The sequence below is a fragment of the Phallusia mammillata genome, chromosome 6 (assembly GCF_965637545.1).
Source record: "Phallusia mammillata chromosome 6, kaPhaMamm4.hap1.1, whole genome shotgun sequence".
NCBI classification, from domain to species: domain Eukaryota; kingdom Metazoa; phylum Chordata; class Ascidiacea; order Phlebobranchia; family Ascidiidae; genus Phallusia; species Phallusia mammillata.
In genome coordinates, this window is record NC_137257.1 from 1,281,569 (window position 1) to 1,299,171 (window position 17,603).

At 37.5% G+C, this 17,603-nt stretch overlaps 1 protein-coding gene across 1 annotated transcript in view; it reads left to right on the top strand.

Annotated features, from left to right (window-relative positions):
- LOC145232636 (uncharacterized) overlaps positions 1-17,603 on the top strand; it is a 39,717-nt gene that overhangs the window by 11,427 nt on the left and 10,687 nt on the right. Inside the window, exons 2-4 of the mRNA XM_080097299.1 lie at positions 1,743-2,018; positions 15,665-15,808; positions 15,853-15,911. Of these exons, the coding sequence (XP_079953425.1) occupies positions 1,743-2,018; positions 15,665-15,808; positions 15,853-15,911 (479 nt within the window). The remainder of the gene's footprint in view (positions 1-1,742; positions 2,019-15,664; positions 15,809-15,852; positions 15,912-17,603) is intronic.

Sequence of the window (17,603 nt, forward strand, 5' to 3'; positions counted from 1 at the left end):
TGTTTAAAAAAATTTCTTAGTTATTCCAATTCTTTTGTCTCCAATTTAGGTATTTTATCTATGACTTTAAATCAACATTCACCTGTTACTTACGACTTAGCGGGACCGCTTTCTTGCTGTGTGGCTTGTTTTCCTGCAAACTGTGACCTTTACCCCAAATAGCCTTGCAGTTCCAGCAGGTTTGCCATGCTTGAACCCCCTGCAAAGTTTGCGACTGTCACTGACATTAGAATCTTGTTAAAATTCTTTCGAATTGTGCAAGTGTATTTGCTTTTGCATGTTGCGGAACGCCTGCAGTGTGGCCGTGTAATTTGTCGGCTAAGTTCTTCTGTCAGCCTACTTTGTGTTGGCAATGTTGCGATTTGCTTCGTTTCAAATAGTTTACATTCTAGTGAAATATATTGACACCAAATTAACAGCCCAGCTTACCAATCGGAATTTTGTGGAGATTTTTTCTAACACATCTTGTTGGTTGTTCGGACTTTTTCATCTAAACATAAATATGCCGGTTTTAGTTGTTTTCATATAAACCCAAAATTACGTTTAGTCTATGTTCGTTTTCGAACAGATACAAGTTGTAAATTCACCACAAATGTTTTAATTTGACGGTTCTTATTTATTGCATTAAAACAAAACACTTATCACAAAATATGGAATTGAGTTGATATTTATAATGAACCAACCTTCCAACTACAGTTTAAACCTTCCACCATTTTTCGCCATCAAGCCGAAAAAAATCATCAAAATTCGAGAAGCACACACGGGCGAACTGCCACCGTCACGCCTCAATGACATAGCGCCTGATCGATTCTCGACGGTGCGCGACCAGATTATGACGTCACAATGTCGCCTAGCGTGACCAGTCGCGATGGTCGCTTGTTGTTGTACAGACAGTAGAAGGGTCAGCCATTGTTATGCAACTGGCCAAATATTTACTGTACGAGTTTTTTTTGTAGTTAACTTCAAGACCTGGTGTAGCTCACGGTCTTGTATTGTCCACAGTTTCGGCGCAGTGGTCTACAAGCAGTGGTGGGATTCAAATTTTTGTCAGCCGGTCGTATCACAAAAGTCAAATTTTTCAGTCGGTTTTGTTACAAAAAGTCCATTGACAGTAACCAGTAATGCTAACCGGTTCGCTGATCTCTTCTCTTAAATTTTGTGAGACGGTTCTATAGAACCGGTGCAAACCGGCTGAATCCCACCACTGCCTAAGAGTATTCTTGGCGGTGACTGGCTGCTTGCGAGGAATTTCACGCCTTGGTGCGAAAGCTGAATATTAGTTGATTCATCGTAATTATTGCACATACCAAAAGTGCATCTGGGTTTGCTGGTGTCAAAGTCCGAAGAAGGAGTCGTTACTGTCATAGTTTACATCAAAAAACTTAACTAAAGTTTTGCAACCATGTTTTAATAGCTACAGCTTCAATGGTTTGAACGAGTGGTTTCAAACCTTTTTTGACTAATTCCTTCCTTAACAATTTAAAACATTTCCATTCCTCCCTAATATTAGTATATTACATAGTAGATGCTAAACCGCACAAAGATCATTTAAAATTGGGTCTTTTATCAACATCACAGGTTATATTCTCAGCGCTAAAGTCTCTGTTTACAAACCACATGTAAAAATAGATTAAATCCCTTCCCTCAAGTTCCAAAATTCGTCCCCGGTTGGGAATCACTGATTTAAACAGATTAAATGACATTTGTTTTTAAAATAATAAGTTCGATTGTTTTATTTGCAGTATCTTCATGCAACGCAGTACTGGAGGCCTCATCGGGTACTTTTACGTCGCCAAATTATCCCGAACCGCCACCGACTCCTTCAAAGTCCCGAATAAACTCTTCTACTTTTCCCGACAACGGAGGGTACATCACGTGCAAATGGGAGCTCCGTGTTCCGGCGGGAAAAGCGATTCAACTTAAGTTCGCAGATTTCAATATGGACGCAAATTTAGACGAATGCGATAAAGGAGAAGTTGAAGTTTTCTCGGGGATGGGAAAATTCAAACAGAGCATCGGTAAGTTGTGGTAATTTGTGAATTTGTGTGGATTCAGGGTTGGCCTAAAAGTTGCTGAAATCTTGTTTTATTACAAAGTACGAAAAGTAGAGTGTATTATCGGAAAATCATTGAAAAATCTTTTGAACCCATGTCGTGTCTAAAAGGATTGAGAATTTGACAAATTTTCCCCTAGATTTGACAAATTTGTGTCTTATATATTTAATTAAAGAGTAAAGCCATTAAACGCTCCAGATGCTTTGCTATGTGGCGGGAAAAAGGTAAAGCACTACAAGTTTGTGAAAACTGCAATGAACAAAAATCGACAAACATAATATTTGACCACAGTTAGAATGATCAATGTTCCGTCTTCATGTGAACTTTGAGCTTACAAAAATATCGTTTGTGGCTTATAAGAAGTTTTAAACATTTGAACCAAAAGGAAATGTTTTACTGTATTGTCGAGGATTGTAGTAGGATTTAATTTTATCCTTAGCGCCAGCGTGACTAGTTTTGTGTTTGTTTTGATTAGAATTAGCTTCGATCATCTCATGGTTGCGTTTATTTGTGTTCTGACGAATAATTGGCGCCTTTTTCGTGTTTTCAAGCAAATCTTGGGCTTGCGTAACTTCCAAGGAAACTAATACCGCCGTAGATTCGTTTTCATGTGGTGTGTTCCTATCTTGTGGTTTGAAGTAGATTGGTAAATTGCTAATATGCTAGAAGTATTATACGTTAGGTAAAGTTCGGTACCACATATGCAATGTTTCTTTGTTTAGTAAATGCAAAGGCTCATTTTTTACAACGCAATTTGGTACAACCGTTTTTAACACTAAGACTTTTCGAGTCTAAATTTTTGAAACACCAATTACTACTTCCTATAACATACTGAAATCGTTCTATTTCAACTATGTTTCATTCTGATGTCACTATTTTCAATTACTACGCGACAAACGGCCATTATTCCATCTCTCACTTGTGGAACATCTTTGACAAATCCATTTGCATCGCATCTTAGGGCTCGCATGTTTTATTTATTACTCCCAGCGGACTTGCGGTCTCCATGCGGGCAGATGCAATTACACGCGACATCAATCAATAACAATTAATGCTTTCTTCTGAAACAATTCAATCGACAGGAGACCGTTAATGTTCCCGACATTCCAAATGGGAATACTTCGTTTGAAAAAAAAGTTACGAATCATTTTGTTATTCTAATCAATCGAGTTCTTAGTTAACTTTCAAATAGATGCACTGTAAGTCTGTAACATACTCTATTCGATTACTAGAATAGGTCTGTTTGGAGTTTGTTGTAATAAATGTTCTGGGTATAATGAAAAATCATTATTTAAGCAGTAAATGAGCAAAGTTATTATTTTGGCCTGTTACTTAAAACAAAAGTTAGTTGACATTCCCATTAGATTTGAAACAAAAACCGAAGAACTGGCAACTTAGCGAGTACTTCTGTTTTTGTTGTTGTAGTTTTCCCTCTTAATACCTGTGGCTGTAATTTTAATGATCGACTAAAATACTACAATCTTATAGTAACAGAGACTTAAAAATAAGGAAAAGGGTCTTAGGTTGTGCATTGAATTTTCTGTGACCGAGAATGCTTTCCATAAAACACTCAAAATTTCAATCGAAGTTAAACTTTTCGACTGAAGTGTAGAAGCACCCCTTCGCGTGTTATTTACCCTGGTGGGCGTTAAGAGTAAGCGTGGGCGTTTTGATTGACAGCTCGCTCAGGTGCGTATCATGAGTCACGTGATTCGCCGTTTTTTGTGTTTGTCACGTAAAGTGTTAAGTCAAAATTGTGTAATATATGCCTTTATAGCTGTTGTGTTTTTGTTGGAAACTGCCTTAAACCAAATTCAAATTCAAGTAAAAATCATTTGGTTAAAAATTTGAAATTGTAACGTTGTAGGATTTGTACGTAATTGTTTGTGTTACTGGGTCGGTCGTATGATTTTCACGTCTCCAAAACTTACAAGTGTTGAATGAAATAGCAATAGCATGTAAATTATTTGGCATGAAAATTTACAATTTGAAGTAATATCTCAGTGGAGAATTGTCTGCCAGAAATTACTTTATATTCATTGCGTTTGATTGGATTAACATTTAACATGTTAAAATAAGTCGGAAAATCCCCGCAAGAACACCTGCAAAAAACGTAATGTGTCAAGTTTTAGAATTGATTCACATCATGCACAGTACAAAGCACTTAACGACACGCAAATTCCTTGCATCAAAAGACTCACATCGTAAGTAATCGCGCATGACAATTTGTCAGTCCGGTTAATTCTACTCCGAAATACGATTAAGTTCTTAATTCTCGACTTAGATCATTTGCTCTCACACCAAACCGAACCACAATTCAAGTACTTCAACTCTCACTGAGGTTGCTTGATTATAGGTTGTCATTTGTTGCGTTCCATCATTCCAGTGTGGCCGAATATTTGAACTATGTAGTTCTAACACGTAATGAATTTATACTTTCTACAACAACTCGAACAATTTTGTTTTGCGGTGTTATTATTAAAGGTAACTAAAGTCCTGTTAAAATTCCAAACAAAAAACGCCAACATATTCACCCGGTAAACTTTTTAACTAAATAATAAAAAAAACATTGGTCGGTGATTTTCTTAAACCTTAATAAAAGGGGTTTTTTAGGTTAATTTTTTTCAGCTAAAGCAACATTATCACTGGAACATTTGATTGAAATTAATTAGTTAAGTCTTTATTTTTGACAAAAACTAAATTGAAAAAAAGTATCATACAAGATAAAAGCCCTGCAATAAAATCGGAAAAATTAAATGGAAATAATTTTGTTTTCACCAAAATTGACTTCTTTATCCTTGTGTATCTATTATTAATAACTCCAGGTAAAGCTTATACAACCCAGGCCTCTCAAATTTCACGCCTGTTTAAATTCTGCGCTCCTCGAAAGGAGAATTATGAGATTATACGCTTTGAAGCAAGGGGGTGAAGGTTTATTTATTCTTTGCCCGCGTTTACTGATACCCGAGCATTCGTTTCTAAATGAACTATTTAAGGTCGGTTTATCTGCCATGAAACATTGAACAGACGCAACAGACTGCCTACGGCAATTTTTCCTGTCAGTCAATATTACATCGCGAAATGAAATTGTTTGACTGCATTTTTAATTAGATTTAGCCTAAAAGGTGATTGGAATGTAACCTTGACCATATGCCACCACTCCCGTTTTTAACCTTTATGACCTTGTAATTAAATTTGAAAATGAAAATTTGAATTGACAAAAACAAAACCATGTCGATTGGAAAAAAATAAGTTTCAAAATTTTTGAAAATTAGCAAAATAAAGTTCTTTTTTGCATTGAAAGTATTTCGAATTTAAATAAGTTTTGAGTAACATCGTTAGGTTGACTGCATAAAACTACATAAAGCTTGTTATATAACCCGATTTAAATCTTTAAAGTAAAACCATCTATAGCGCATTATTGTTTTTACATGATAAGAAAAATTTAGCCACCCAAGTTTCTTATATAACCCGATTTAATACAGAATGGTAAAATCTTGTATGGCGCATTATTGTTTCTGCATGATAAAAACTAACAGCCACCTACTTATTAAACCACCACTACAAAGCATTATATACAAACCACATGCCACTACAAAGCATTACCAAGTCGAACAGGTGCACCTTATACATGTTTCATGCCGACCCACGCCGAACTAAAGTCTTCTTTATCTCCAATAACATCTTAATTCATTTCTCGTGTTTTCGCCATATCTCGCTCCACGACCCGGTTTCATTCGTCTCATGTCGAAATATGAAGAAAGTTTATCTACCAGGCTTATGTCAGTCAGGTGGAGAAATCAATGCAGACTGTTCTGCCAAATAAACTTGAAACGAACTTTTACGTTTTGTGGAGTGTACTTCAAATTTTTATGATTTAAATGATTTTGCATTTAATTGGGAAAAAGTCGTTTATGGACGTTCTTATGACAAACAGTGTTCAATTTTTCATAAAAGCACACAAAAATTGAATACAAGTTGATTGCTTTAGTGTCAAAAACAGAAGCAGGAAGCCTTTTTGATCAGTGATTTGTTGTTTTGAAACCATTTTGTTTTTAGCCCGAAACTACATCGGATATCGAAGTTTCCCAAATTGTTGTTTGTTTTCTGATTAACAAAGTATTTACGGCTCCTCTCAGTCTGCAGTGTGGTTAGCTGAGATGCAAGGAACGCGTGTTTCCTTGTAATTGCCAGACCGAATCGAAAATCATAATATATGAACCGGGGAGAAATGAATAACGTCATTCCTGAAAACAAAATTCCTCGTTTGCGGCCTGAAAAGAATTTGTAATGTGGTTTTCCAAGTCCACAAAATTCTACTTTTTTTACAAGTTTCCCCGGCCCCTTTACACATAATTCCCCTTAATAAATCCTATGGCAATGTGAAAAAAGTCATATCACGCAAAATTAAAACCAGATTTACTCCCCTGTCAAGTTTAATATACCCATTATTTGTTTTGTAAACCTGCGAAATTAATAACAACTGGTATTAAGTTATTTTTTCAACAAATCCAATTTCTTAGCGTGTTGACTTTTCCTTCTGTCACTTTTCATAAAATCGCGTTTTCGCGTTCTATTTTCATTGTTCCCACACGCCGCGTGCGATCGACAAGAAAAAGCCTTAATACGGCGCCAGGGATAAAAGGCCGCGTTATCTCTTAATATCGGCGTTTCACTTTGATCTGGCATTTTCCCGTAAACATGTGTCAGGGCGGCTTTGCAGGATTACAAGACTTAACTTGAACCAGAAATAATCGCATCTGGTTCTGAACTGTGCCGAAGTTTGCATGGAAACTTTCCCACATTGTCTAAGAAAACTGCTTCTTACCAAAATCAACCAGTTCTTATTTTTGCATTTTAGAACGCTAACCTGCTCTGAAAATTAGATTGTTTAAAATAAAAATTGCGCGAGCGCAGTGAAAAGGCATGTTTTTTGCACTGTAACAAAAATTTGCTATTAAAATGTTTGTTGAAAACAAGTTAAAATGTTTACTAGACAAAGTTTGTTTTTCATCCAGCACTATTGGCAATATCAAGTCAAAGTTTGCAGAAGCTTTTTCTTGCTACAAGAGAGTTCTTGTAAATGATACTGAGTTGCACATTTGATTCCGAAACATTTTTTTAATGTTTTTGTTCGCTTTCGTTTAAAAAAATTAATTTTCTATCGCATGTTCTTACATTTCCCACCAGAAGTATTTAGTTGCTAAATTTACCTACAAACCTACGTGCGTGGCAGAAGATGACTAATCCAACCCCCTGAGCTATTGGGGCCTCTTCAGTGACCCCTAAACGTAAGAAGAAACCCCGGTGGTTTGGAAAACGGCTTTGGATTTTATGATTTCTGGTTCCCGAGACATTTGTCGACCTTTATGTGGGATTAGAACGACCTAAAGTCGGGATTATTTCCTTCATTAGGTTTCGGGAAATCTAAGTTCATCCGAGCCTTAACATCAAAATGGCAAATCCCGTTTGAGATAGAGTTGCCAGCGCGCGCAGATTCTAGTTTCATAAACTGCCGTGCAATTTTGTAAGCTAACACGCGTGGAGTGAGGCTAGTGTGGCGTTTAAAAAGAAAGCGCAGCCCTTGTTGTTTTGATGGAATATAATTGGGCGGAAATAAGGTCCAATGAAAAATATAAAATACTAGAAAAGAAATTAAACTCTGAATAAACAAGTTTTATTGTCTTCAAGCAAGTTGACAGTTGATAAAAGTTGGCTATTTTATTGGTAATTGCGGTTTAAGTCAGTGTAACTAGCAATAACATTTATAACACTGAACAACATGCCAATGAAGACGTTTTCCTGTGACTTACAATTAAAAGGATTTCATGATGATACATTGGAATTAAATAAGAGTGACCACGTTATGTAACACAACCAAAATCCCATGAGCGCGTCGTATCCCTCCCTAATGCCCCCATTAATCTTATTCCTTCATCCCCTTATCACTGGCAAAGCGCTGGGCAAGCAACTGGGGGGGACTCGCCGCCTTTATGTTCGTATTGTGACGTCACAGACCGGCGCGATTGGCCCACCCTGATCGCGTTTTTCTTGGCAACTCGGCGGGTTTGGGTGTGCAATGATCTGCTGATCGGGGTTGACAAATGTTTTGAAACCGAGTTTGTGTTTTCGACCGCCTCGGTGAAAATCTTCACAGGGAGTTGCATTGCAGCTGGATTGATGGTGTGGATTTGTTTGTTTGGACTTTACGCGGTTTCGGAGGGAAGGTTTAATTGGCTTGATTCAATGTCGGTTGTTGAAGGATAAAGTATCACAAAAATTTATTCTTCAGTGCATCTATAAGACAGAAGTTTTGCAAAAACTTAGCTTCTTGAGTGCGAGTATAAGCCTGATTGTTGAACAAAATAAAGTGAAGTATCGCGAAAAATTGATCCTTAATGCCTCTACAAGTCACATTGTTTAACCAATCATCATCAGCATATCTGTTTCTAGTTGCGTAGGTTATACGGTTGAAAGATTACATGCAAATGAAAAACACTGGGAAAGCAGCTGGCGAATGGCGAAGGACGTTAAGTTTAATCAAATGAACGTTTAAATCCGGATCGGTACCAATTTGTTCAAAATATGCTTTGTTTCAATGCTTGTAACATTTTAATTTGTCGAAAACATTCTCGTTGTCTGAACTTCAACATTTCGGTTGACGACAACTTCTCACCAATGTTTCTTCGAACTGTTCTTAAAAGTGTTATTTCCACTTAACCTTTCAGCATTCAATCTATCTCGTGTTCTGCTTCATGGGTTTGTAAATCATCGAGTAACTTCATCCGTCAGCCCCAAGCCCCCTGGAGCGCATGAATGACCCCGCTTTGCCCTATGGGTTAAACAAACAACCCCACCACATACCTTCCTGGAGCCCCAGTCCCCACTTCCCCCAAACCCCTTTCAAATCCTTGCTAATCTTATTATAGTGCGTCCGTGTGCAAGCGATTAAACGTCGAAATATTTTTAGCCGGTCATTAACAGTGTTCACATTCTTTCAAGACTTCCCCATCGACGGTGCTTGTCAAATTATTGTCTCATTGACGGATTAAGCGAAATCTTGTCAATGTGAATTATTGGTGTCATTATAGATTTACATTTAAAGGACATGATCATATTGCAACAAATGATTGTTATTTGTTGTTAGTCAGGTAGTAAATCTTTTTCTTATTTATGAAATCTCCTCGCAAGTAAAGCAAAAGAATGCGACGATTCAGGGTCATTAAATTTATGTTTTCAGACACTGATGTACTTATAAAAGCGAAATGCATTTGTTTTAGTAAAACAAATAAAATACAGCGACCAATTTTGTGATTTTCTCGCTGAAATTTTCTGTTGTTACATAAATGTTACTTTATATTACGTGACTTGATGCTGAAATCAGTTCATTTTTGCTATAAAATTGAACTTTTATTGTTGGCAAAACAACTAACTTTTCATCTTAGACAGATTTTCTCAGACATGAATTTCTTAAATTTCTCACACATTTAAACCTCGCCCACAATACACGTAAAGAGAGAGAGAGTTCTTCTGTCAGATTTAACCGGTCGTTGACTTCTCTTAACCAGCCACATTTATTGGGGAAAGTTTAGGTATGAGTCCACTCCACTACCGTCGGCCCCAATAACAACGCCGCGATGCTTCGAGTGGCCATAATCGTACTTGTTACGTCACAGACGAACGCGCGCGTCGAATGCTTGTTTTGTTAGATGGCACCAGTGCGTTTGTATTGTTAAAACTTTATTTAAAATGCGAACGCAAGCTACTTCTGTTAAAAGTAGGATAACGATTTTTTTAAACATTAAATGGTTGGCGGTGAATCGGTGATACAACCTTTTATGCGATAGGATATGAACAAATCTTCATCATGTTTCTGAAAATTAGCATCAAGCTTTCCCCTAAAAGCGGATTTTGTTTTGTAAAATGTTTTATTCCAGGCAAAATTCACCTCCAAGGATGTAATAAATTTACCCCGCGTCAAGACATATTAAATATCCAGTGCCTGTTTTCTAAATTAATTGTACCAGCGAAACGAAAAGCGGAAACACCATATACGGATCTGTTCATAAGTATAATGGTTTATTTAATGGTTTTTATCATTCCATCATGCGACTCAAGTGTACATAAACGGGTGTAACTGATGTGGCCTTCATATCACTGATGATGGCATGAGCATTTGCCGAAAAACAATAAAGCATTTCGCTTTTTACGTCCATTTGGGCCGTTATGTTCACCATTAAAAAGCGGAAAGTTGTGCAGTTCAGATTTAACTGACCGCAAATCCGACTAAAATGCATAGTACCACTTCCCTACAATATAATGGTTAACATGTCAAAACCGGAATTACTGCCAACAAATACAAGCAAATGTCCATCCCCAATATTGTGTGTGTTTGTCGAAGGAGAAATGTTGGTCCTCGAGATTTTAGCATCAGCACGTGACTGTGTTGACTTAACGCATGACTAAACACACCTCCGCAGTTGTTGATGGAATTCAACCAATCTACGTGAGACTTCAAGTGTTTTGTGACGTTAAAATAACTTGACAATGATTTGAGAATCGGGGTTTATGTCACTGATGTTGTGGTGAATAGGTTTGAATTAAATGGCAATTTCTTTCATGACGAAAGGAATCAGTTTTGTACTTGGCTGTTTTTAGTTGTTTGAAATTCTTGATAGACGATATATTTCCAAAATAATTGGCAACGTTTGTTAGAACAAATATACAAACCGTTTTTTTTAATTAAGCATGTCTTGCGTTTTAATAACCTTTTCTTGCTATTTTTCGATAGAAAAAATGTCCTTAGAATATAAGAAATACAAGAGATGGAAAAATATAATCAAGAAACAAACTTTTTAGTTGTTTTCACGAGTTGCATAAGATACGCTTTAATATCAGGGGGTCACAAATCCTTCAGTGACAAGTTGTTGATCTGATCTGTTGGTAGCCAGGGGCGTTATTATATTGCCCGATGTTTGATTGATTGTTGACATCTCCTAGTTTGTAGCCGATTTGCTTCTTCGAACGTTTTCATTGTTCTGTGAAGATGTAAATCTATTGTTTATTTGTCTTTATGACGTGTCACTACATGATTGTTACAAAATAGAAACTACTATAGTTCCACGTCCTAAATGTCGCTTTCCGTTTGGTTAGTTAGAACATTCGCTTGCGACACGAAGGGAATGTTTTTGTTGCAGATGATTATCCTTATCTTGTTGTCGCACGTTCTCTACATTTCTTGATATTTTTCTATGTACGCAAATTTGTTACACTGGATTTGTCGAGATCAGTGGTTCTCAACCTTTTTTTCTTTCGTGGCCCACTTTCATTGCAAAAAAATTCCCTGGCCCAGTAAATTTTTAAGATAGAAAGAAAACAACTATAAAATAGGTTCAGAACAAAGAACAAAACAAAAACATTCCTTCTCAATTCCTCCCCAAGCAAAATTGAGTGTAGTGACACAAAGGAAAGTATTTTTTTTAAAAGCTTTCTATTTGGTTGGTCTGTGGCCCAATCAAAATGCTTCCATGGCCCACTGGTTGAGAACCACTGGTCGAGATAGACCAATTGTAACTTGTTTAAATTTACTCACTTGATAAAAAGCGTTCCTAAGTTTGCGATTTCTTCAGTGTAATTTCCAGATTGTATTAGTTGTGCAACTGCTGGAAACCGATATGATCGAAGTGAATGCTTGGTTCATGCTTATTGTATGGGGTCATAACCTGGGTTAGCTTTCAGTGTGAGGGCAGAAGCCTTGACCCCTTTTTTTCGCCCCCGAACCCCTCCAGCCATCGTGTAAATAATCCTGAGCCCCAGATAACCCGTCTATTCATAGAGCGGAACAGACCACCCACTAGGATGGTACGGATGGCAAACTTTTTGGCGTTTGGGTTGAAATACCGAAGATTTTAAATCCGCTAATCCAACAAGCTCATTCTTTTACGAAAGATTCCTGGCTCGTGTAACACCTGCGAAGTTGAGGTTTTCTCACGTTTCACGCCGTATACTTATCACTTCCAACCGACAATTAAGTTTGCTTCACCGGATCAGCGCACGGTAATTATCAGGCAAAATCGAAGCGAAGTAATTATGTTTTTGAGCAAAGTTCGCAGTGGGACGGTTCCTGTTTTATTTTCTTGCACCTGATTATCACACGACTTTATCCGGATGTAGAAAACTTATTTTTGACTTTTTTGCGTTCGCTCTGGTGCAAAGTTTTGAATGATTGCTTGTCTGTCTTTTTTATTTTGGAAGTAGATGATTTTCTTACAACTTTTGCCACTTGATGGTTTATACCTCTGATATTTTAAATCACTCTCATGTCCCTAAACCTCGCCAAATATGGAAGTTAATAGTGAGGTAGAAAAAATAAAATTTAAAGTAATGGAAATTTTTGAATTTCAACAGGATATAAAGGCTCAAACATGTACACATTCTTTTATATGACAGTCTTGCATTTAAAATTGATTAAAAAGTATTTTGATCTCTTCAATCCTCTATTGGTAAACCATCTGTATTTGAAAATGAATTCAAATTTCAACACAGCATCAAATATGCTGCAAACTGAACGGGCGATAAAAGGTGTAAAATCTGCAATAAGTTTGGCTAATAGGGCGTTTTGCGCTCCGAAACTTCTGTTACTTAACAACAGACGTTTGAAGTTTAAGAAGAATTTGCTTCCAAAACCAGGTCTTATCGGATTTCGGGTTTTACTCTTCACTAATTCACCTGCTTATCTGGAAACATGGCGGAATGCGAAGCCTAAAACAAACAGTCTAAGTGCTTAACTACTGTGGAGTAAAGTTTAAAGTTACCCAAAGCTTATGATGGGTCCTAGCCCCCGTGCTATCCCCTTTCATACCCGGCTCTTAATGATTCACCCTTCAACCTTTGCTATTCTCATCTTTCTCGTCGCTGATTGGTCGAGCCTTGGCTTGTGTAGTGACGTGTAGCGTGTTGCGTGCCAACTTAGACGTGTACAGAATATGTGGGTGAAACTGACAACACTACTGAACTTTAAGCTCGATGACAATTTTAGATCTGGGGTTCTTAACCTTTTTATAACGGCCGAACCCCTACGACATTCATCAGCCTTTGGCCGAACCCCAACAAGTTACGTTACAGGTTTTTAACCCATTTTGTTTTGTGGTCATAATTAGCTTTTGTCCAAACATATTGCCAACAGTTACTGTATGTCATTTTGTTGACTAAGAATAGAATTTGGTGAAAACTTGAGATGCTGACTGGAAAAAAAATCAGTGTCTGCTTTTCAGCATAGCTTTGCGTTTCCGATAGTTTGTCAAAGTCAAAGTACGTAAGGGAATGTCAGTTGAAAAGTATGTGATGGATTTACTTACTCCAGCCTACTTTCAAATGGTTCAATATTTTACACATTTTAATGCAAATGATTGAAACACTACAAACACTACACAAGTTTGGTGTCTTGTTTGACAATTTAGTGATGATGATTTTTTTCGGTTGGTCGACCCACCCACGCAAAACATTTAGCTGTGGGAGTTTATCCCAAAAACTCCATCAACGACTGAAACTTCACACTTATTTAGACGACCATGATCTCTGTAATGCCGATGATTTTGACGACCCATGACAAAACATATCGAATTCCCAACACAGTGGTATTCGTGATTCACCCACCCCTGGAACCCCGACACAGAGGCCCAGTTACCCCATAAGACAATATGCCCCATATTAGTTGGGGTAGATGGGTGTTTGCGACAGTCATTGTGATATTAGACACCTGCGCTTATCATGTGATTCGTAATCGGATGTTTTGTGGGAAAACAGATAAATCATGACGATGGAATGCGACATCTTGTGATGGTCAGCGCTCTTGGTTTGATTCAAGATTATTTTATGGGACATGATAATGTCATGCCGTACCAAGATTATATTATGTGCCATCCATTCTGCAACGTTGCCTTTCACTTCTCATGCTCTTATTGAGTTTCGCTAAGTTCTCTTACCTTTTGTTGCCTTCATATCTTGGATTTTATTGACACCTTGCTAGATTACGGTTCTTATTATTTTAATCAAAAAAACAGCAACTAATGCAACTTACTCCTAAACGTAAATACGGGAAGCTGAGTAAGACACTAGGGGCAGCAGTAAGGTGAAATATCAGGATGTGTTTTGAAATATATAGGTGACCACATCAAGAGTTCTTTTTTTGTTGCCAACAATTTTAATGCCTTAGCATTGAGATAGGAATTAAAGAGTGTATAGGCCATAAGGGGATATCTATATTGCCGACTGAACCCCACCAAACCTCTTTCACGCTCGAACGAACCGACGGTCGAAAAACAAAAACCCAGTTCTTACAAGATTGACGACGATTATCTGTTGTATTTGCGCACACGAAATGATGCGTTCCCTCCTCCTCAGTATAACTGGGCTGGGTTAGACATGGGCCGACGTCTGCAGGTGCTGCTAACCGCTATCACGTCAACGGGAGTACGCAATGTGTGATGGAAACTTCAGTTTTGACACGCCATGATCGCTTCAAACCCACATATTACGGTTTAAGACAAGGGGTTAGGGTTGGCAAAATATGAACTATGTGCTCTGTTGGAACGGCTTAGGGTGGATTTCTGGATATTGTTACCCTCAAAAACTTTTAAAAAGCTCCGAAAAATGTCAACTCTTTCCTTTTGTTTTATTTTTACACAAACACCAGTCGAAATATTATTTCTGACAACTCAATGTATTTTGCATCGCAGAAACGCAGAGAAAAGGTTCTTAACCTTTACATTTCTCTTGTTACTTTTTAATGGAAGTTTGCGCAAAGTTTTCTTGATGTTCAAACACAACTGACAAGTAACTTTTCCACCGGTATCGAACAAATAACATGGAGTTTCAGGCCATATACGTGTGACATTGATTGTTACTAATTCTATCCAGTGTTTCAGCCTAATAAACAGATTTGTGTACTTGAGTTTCTGGTTTTAAATTCCTCGCACCTAGCCTCAGTGTTTGTGGCATCAACTCCAACTTCCTGCCGCTTAATAATTACGCGCCCAAACCCATTGTCACGTGACCGAGCGTGTCAAAATATGGCGGGATAATCACGTTCTGCTACAAAGTGCACGTGGTGGGGAAGTTGGCGAGCAACAAACAAGCAAATTAAATTCGGAAGCCAACTTGAATGCTAAGTTTACCTTAATATGTGACCTAAACTTGGTGATAGTAACACTCCATAACACAGGTGTTGGTTGAAATCTTTGATCGCCCACAAGCAGAGCTAGAGAGTGATAATTTTACTTTTAAATTATATTAAGTGGCGTTAAAACCTATTCCTAATGGGTATACAAACGTTGATAGATTATTAATGACGCCACCATATATTGGCAGAATTGTTTATTCGCTGCAGCGTGTTATAGAAACGATTTTATTTGAATAAGTTTTCGAAGTGGTAAAACGTTGAAGATTTTTGCTTGCATTTTTATTTTGATTTCTTTTCAAAGTATCTTTGACTTTGGAAGGGCAAATATATGACTTAAAAACTAATTGGTATGTCACTGTTTGTACAGTTATGATTTGTTGTATGCTTATGACTTTAATGTGACTAAACGTTGCTTCTATTTTCTTTACAGATAAATATTGTCCTGGCAACAATCCCGACACAGTTATTCTTCCCAACAACACTGGAACTGTTTTATTCCGGCGTCCCTCATCTTTTACGGGAAACGGATTCCTTATTTCTTTCATTGCGATCACACCAGGGCTACCTATTCATGGTAAGTCTTAAGCTAACTTGGTTTTTCTGCAAAAAAATTCGTAGAAAATAGGGATTTACTTCGTTTAACCAACGAAAAAAAGGAAAGAATTCAAGTAATAGGGGTAAAAACAGCTGGTAAAGCGTCAGCAAAATTCATTTTATGTACGAACACACTCATTTAGGCCTTCAGCTAAACTGGTAACTTATACGAAATTCCAATCTTATTGTCCCACCTTGTTGCGTCATAAACAACCCCCATTGTTTGGGACATTCTGTTTTGGGACTTGTTTGTTACATAACAACGATAACAGAAGGCCTGGGATTCGTGTAGAACACATGTTAAAGGATTTTTTAAATCAGATTGAATTCTTTTACGGTTCAAATCTGCCCAACGGTTGAAAACTGAAGCAATTCTTAACGTCCAGAATTATTTAATTCCTCTTTTAGTTGAGCACATTGTCCGTAAAATTTATGTAATTTAGTATTTATTTTGTTGTAGTCATATTACTGAACTTGGCGAAATGAAAGTTTTGATGAAAACAACTTAGAAAAAACGACAAAGAGCTTTTGCATTGCGAATTCATTTTAATGCAACATTAAAGGGTCGCTTTAATTACTTGCAAAGAAAAAAACATTTGTTAAAACAAAAAAATGTTAAAATTTAAACTAAATTTTTTTTTTTGTTCGTCAGTCGGTTTCATATTATGCATTCAGCTTTAGCACAAGAGTTGCACATAAGAAACCGTTTAACACCTTGTACTTAACACAATACAACCTGCTAACTCATGTTCGTCACAAAGTTCAAAGGTCATTTGCAGCAGGCCGCAATTCTTCCTTATAAGGAATTAAGTAGTTCCCTGCTGAACAACTTTGCAAGCAAAACCGATAATTCTTCCTGATATCTGATCTAAATTCCTACCCAGCTTTTCCGAACGCCACTGCTAAGCGCAAACCCAGGGGTGGGTCTACAATGGGTCTTGCTGGGAGGGGGGTAACTTAATCATGCGTGGAAAAGCCGAGCTGGGTACCTACGTCATTCCTGTAGGCTGTGAATGCTTTGCAAAGTTTAAGCCGTGGTTTGTCACGGTGAGTGTTGCACACGGCAAATGTCATGGTTGTGTTGTTGCCATGAAACAAGCTATTGCTGCCAGGCATAATGTATCAACGAGTATTCCACCGTTTTTTTGCAATGATTTAAAACACATGGCAAATGTCAGGGTTGTGTTGTTTTCAATGCAACTTTGATCATTTGACACAAGCCCCAAAATACTAAAAATAAATACTCTTTTGCTGCCATGCATATATGCAAGTATCGTATAAACAATTTTCAACCGGTTCTGTTACAAAAAGTCTATTGACAGTAACCAGTAATGCTAACCGGTTAGCTGATCTCATAAATTTCGTGAGACGGTTCTATAGAACCGATGCGAACCGGCTGAATCCCACCACTGGTTGAACCGTAACAAATAACCCCTAATCTCCTTTGGAGAAAAGCACTTTTCCGGTCTGCATTACCACATTGACGATAATCCTCACATCCTTTCAAACGCGCCTAAAATATCGCAAAAAAACATGATCTTCAACCGGTGTCAACGTAAAACGTTATCTCTACTTTAAGGATTTGGCGGGAAATGTATGTCAAGGGATTGGCTTGCTCTGACGTAAACAGGGGTGGCGTGATCCCCCTAAAGATCTGGGGTCGTTTCAAGGTCAAAACGAGTCTCTCCTGTCAATGTTATTAATCTACAAAATAGTTTTAATATTGTGTGGAATGAAATTGCACGCGATCGCCACCTAGCGTCGAGGACATTCTT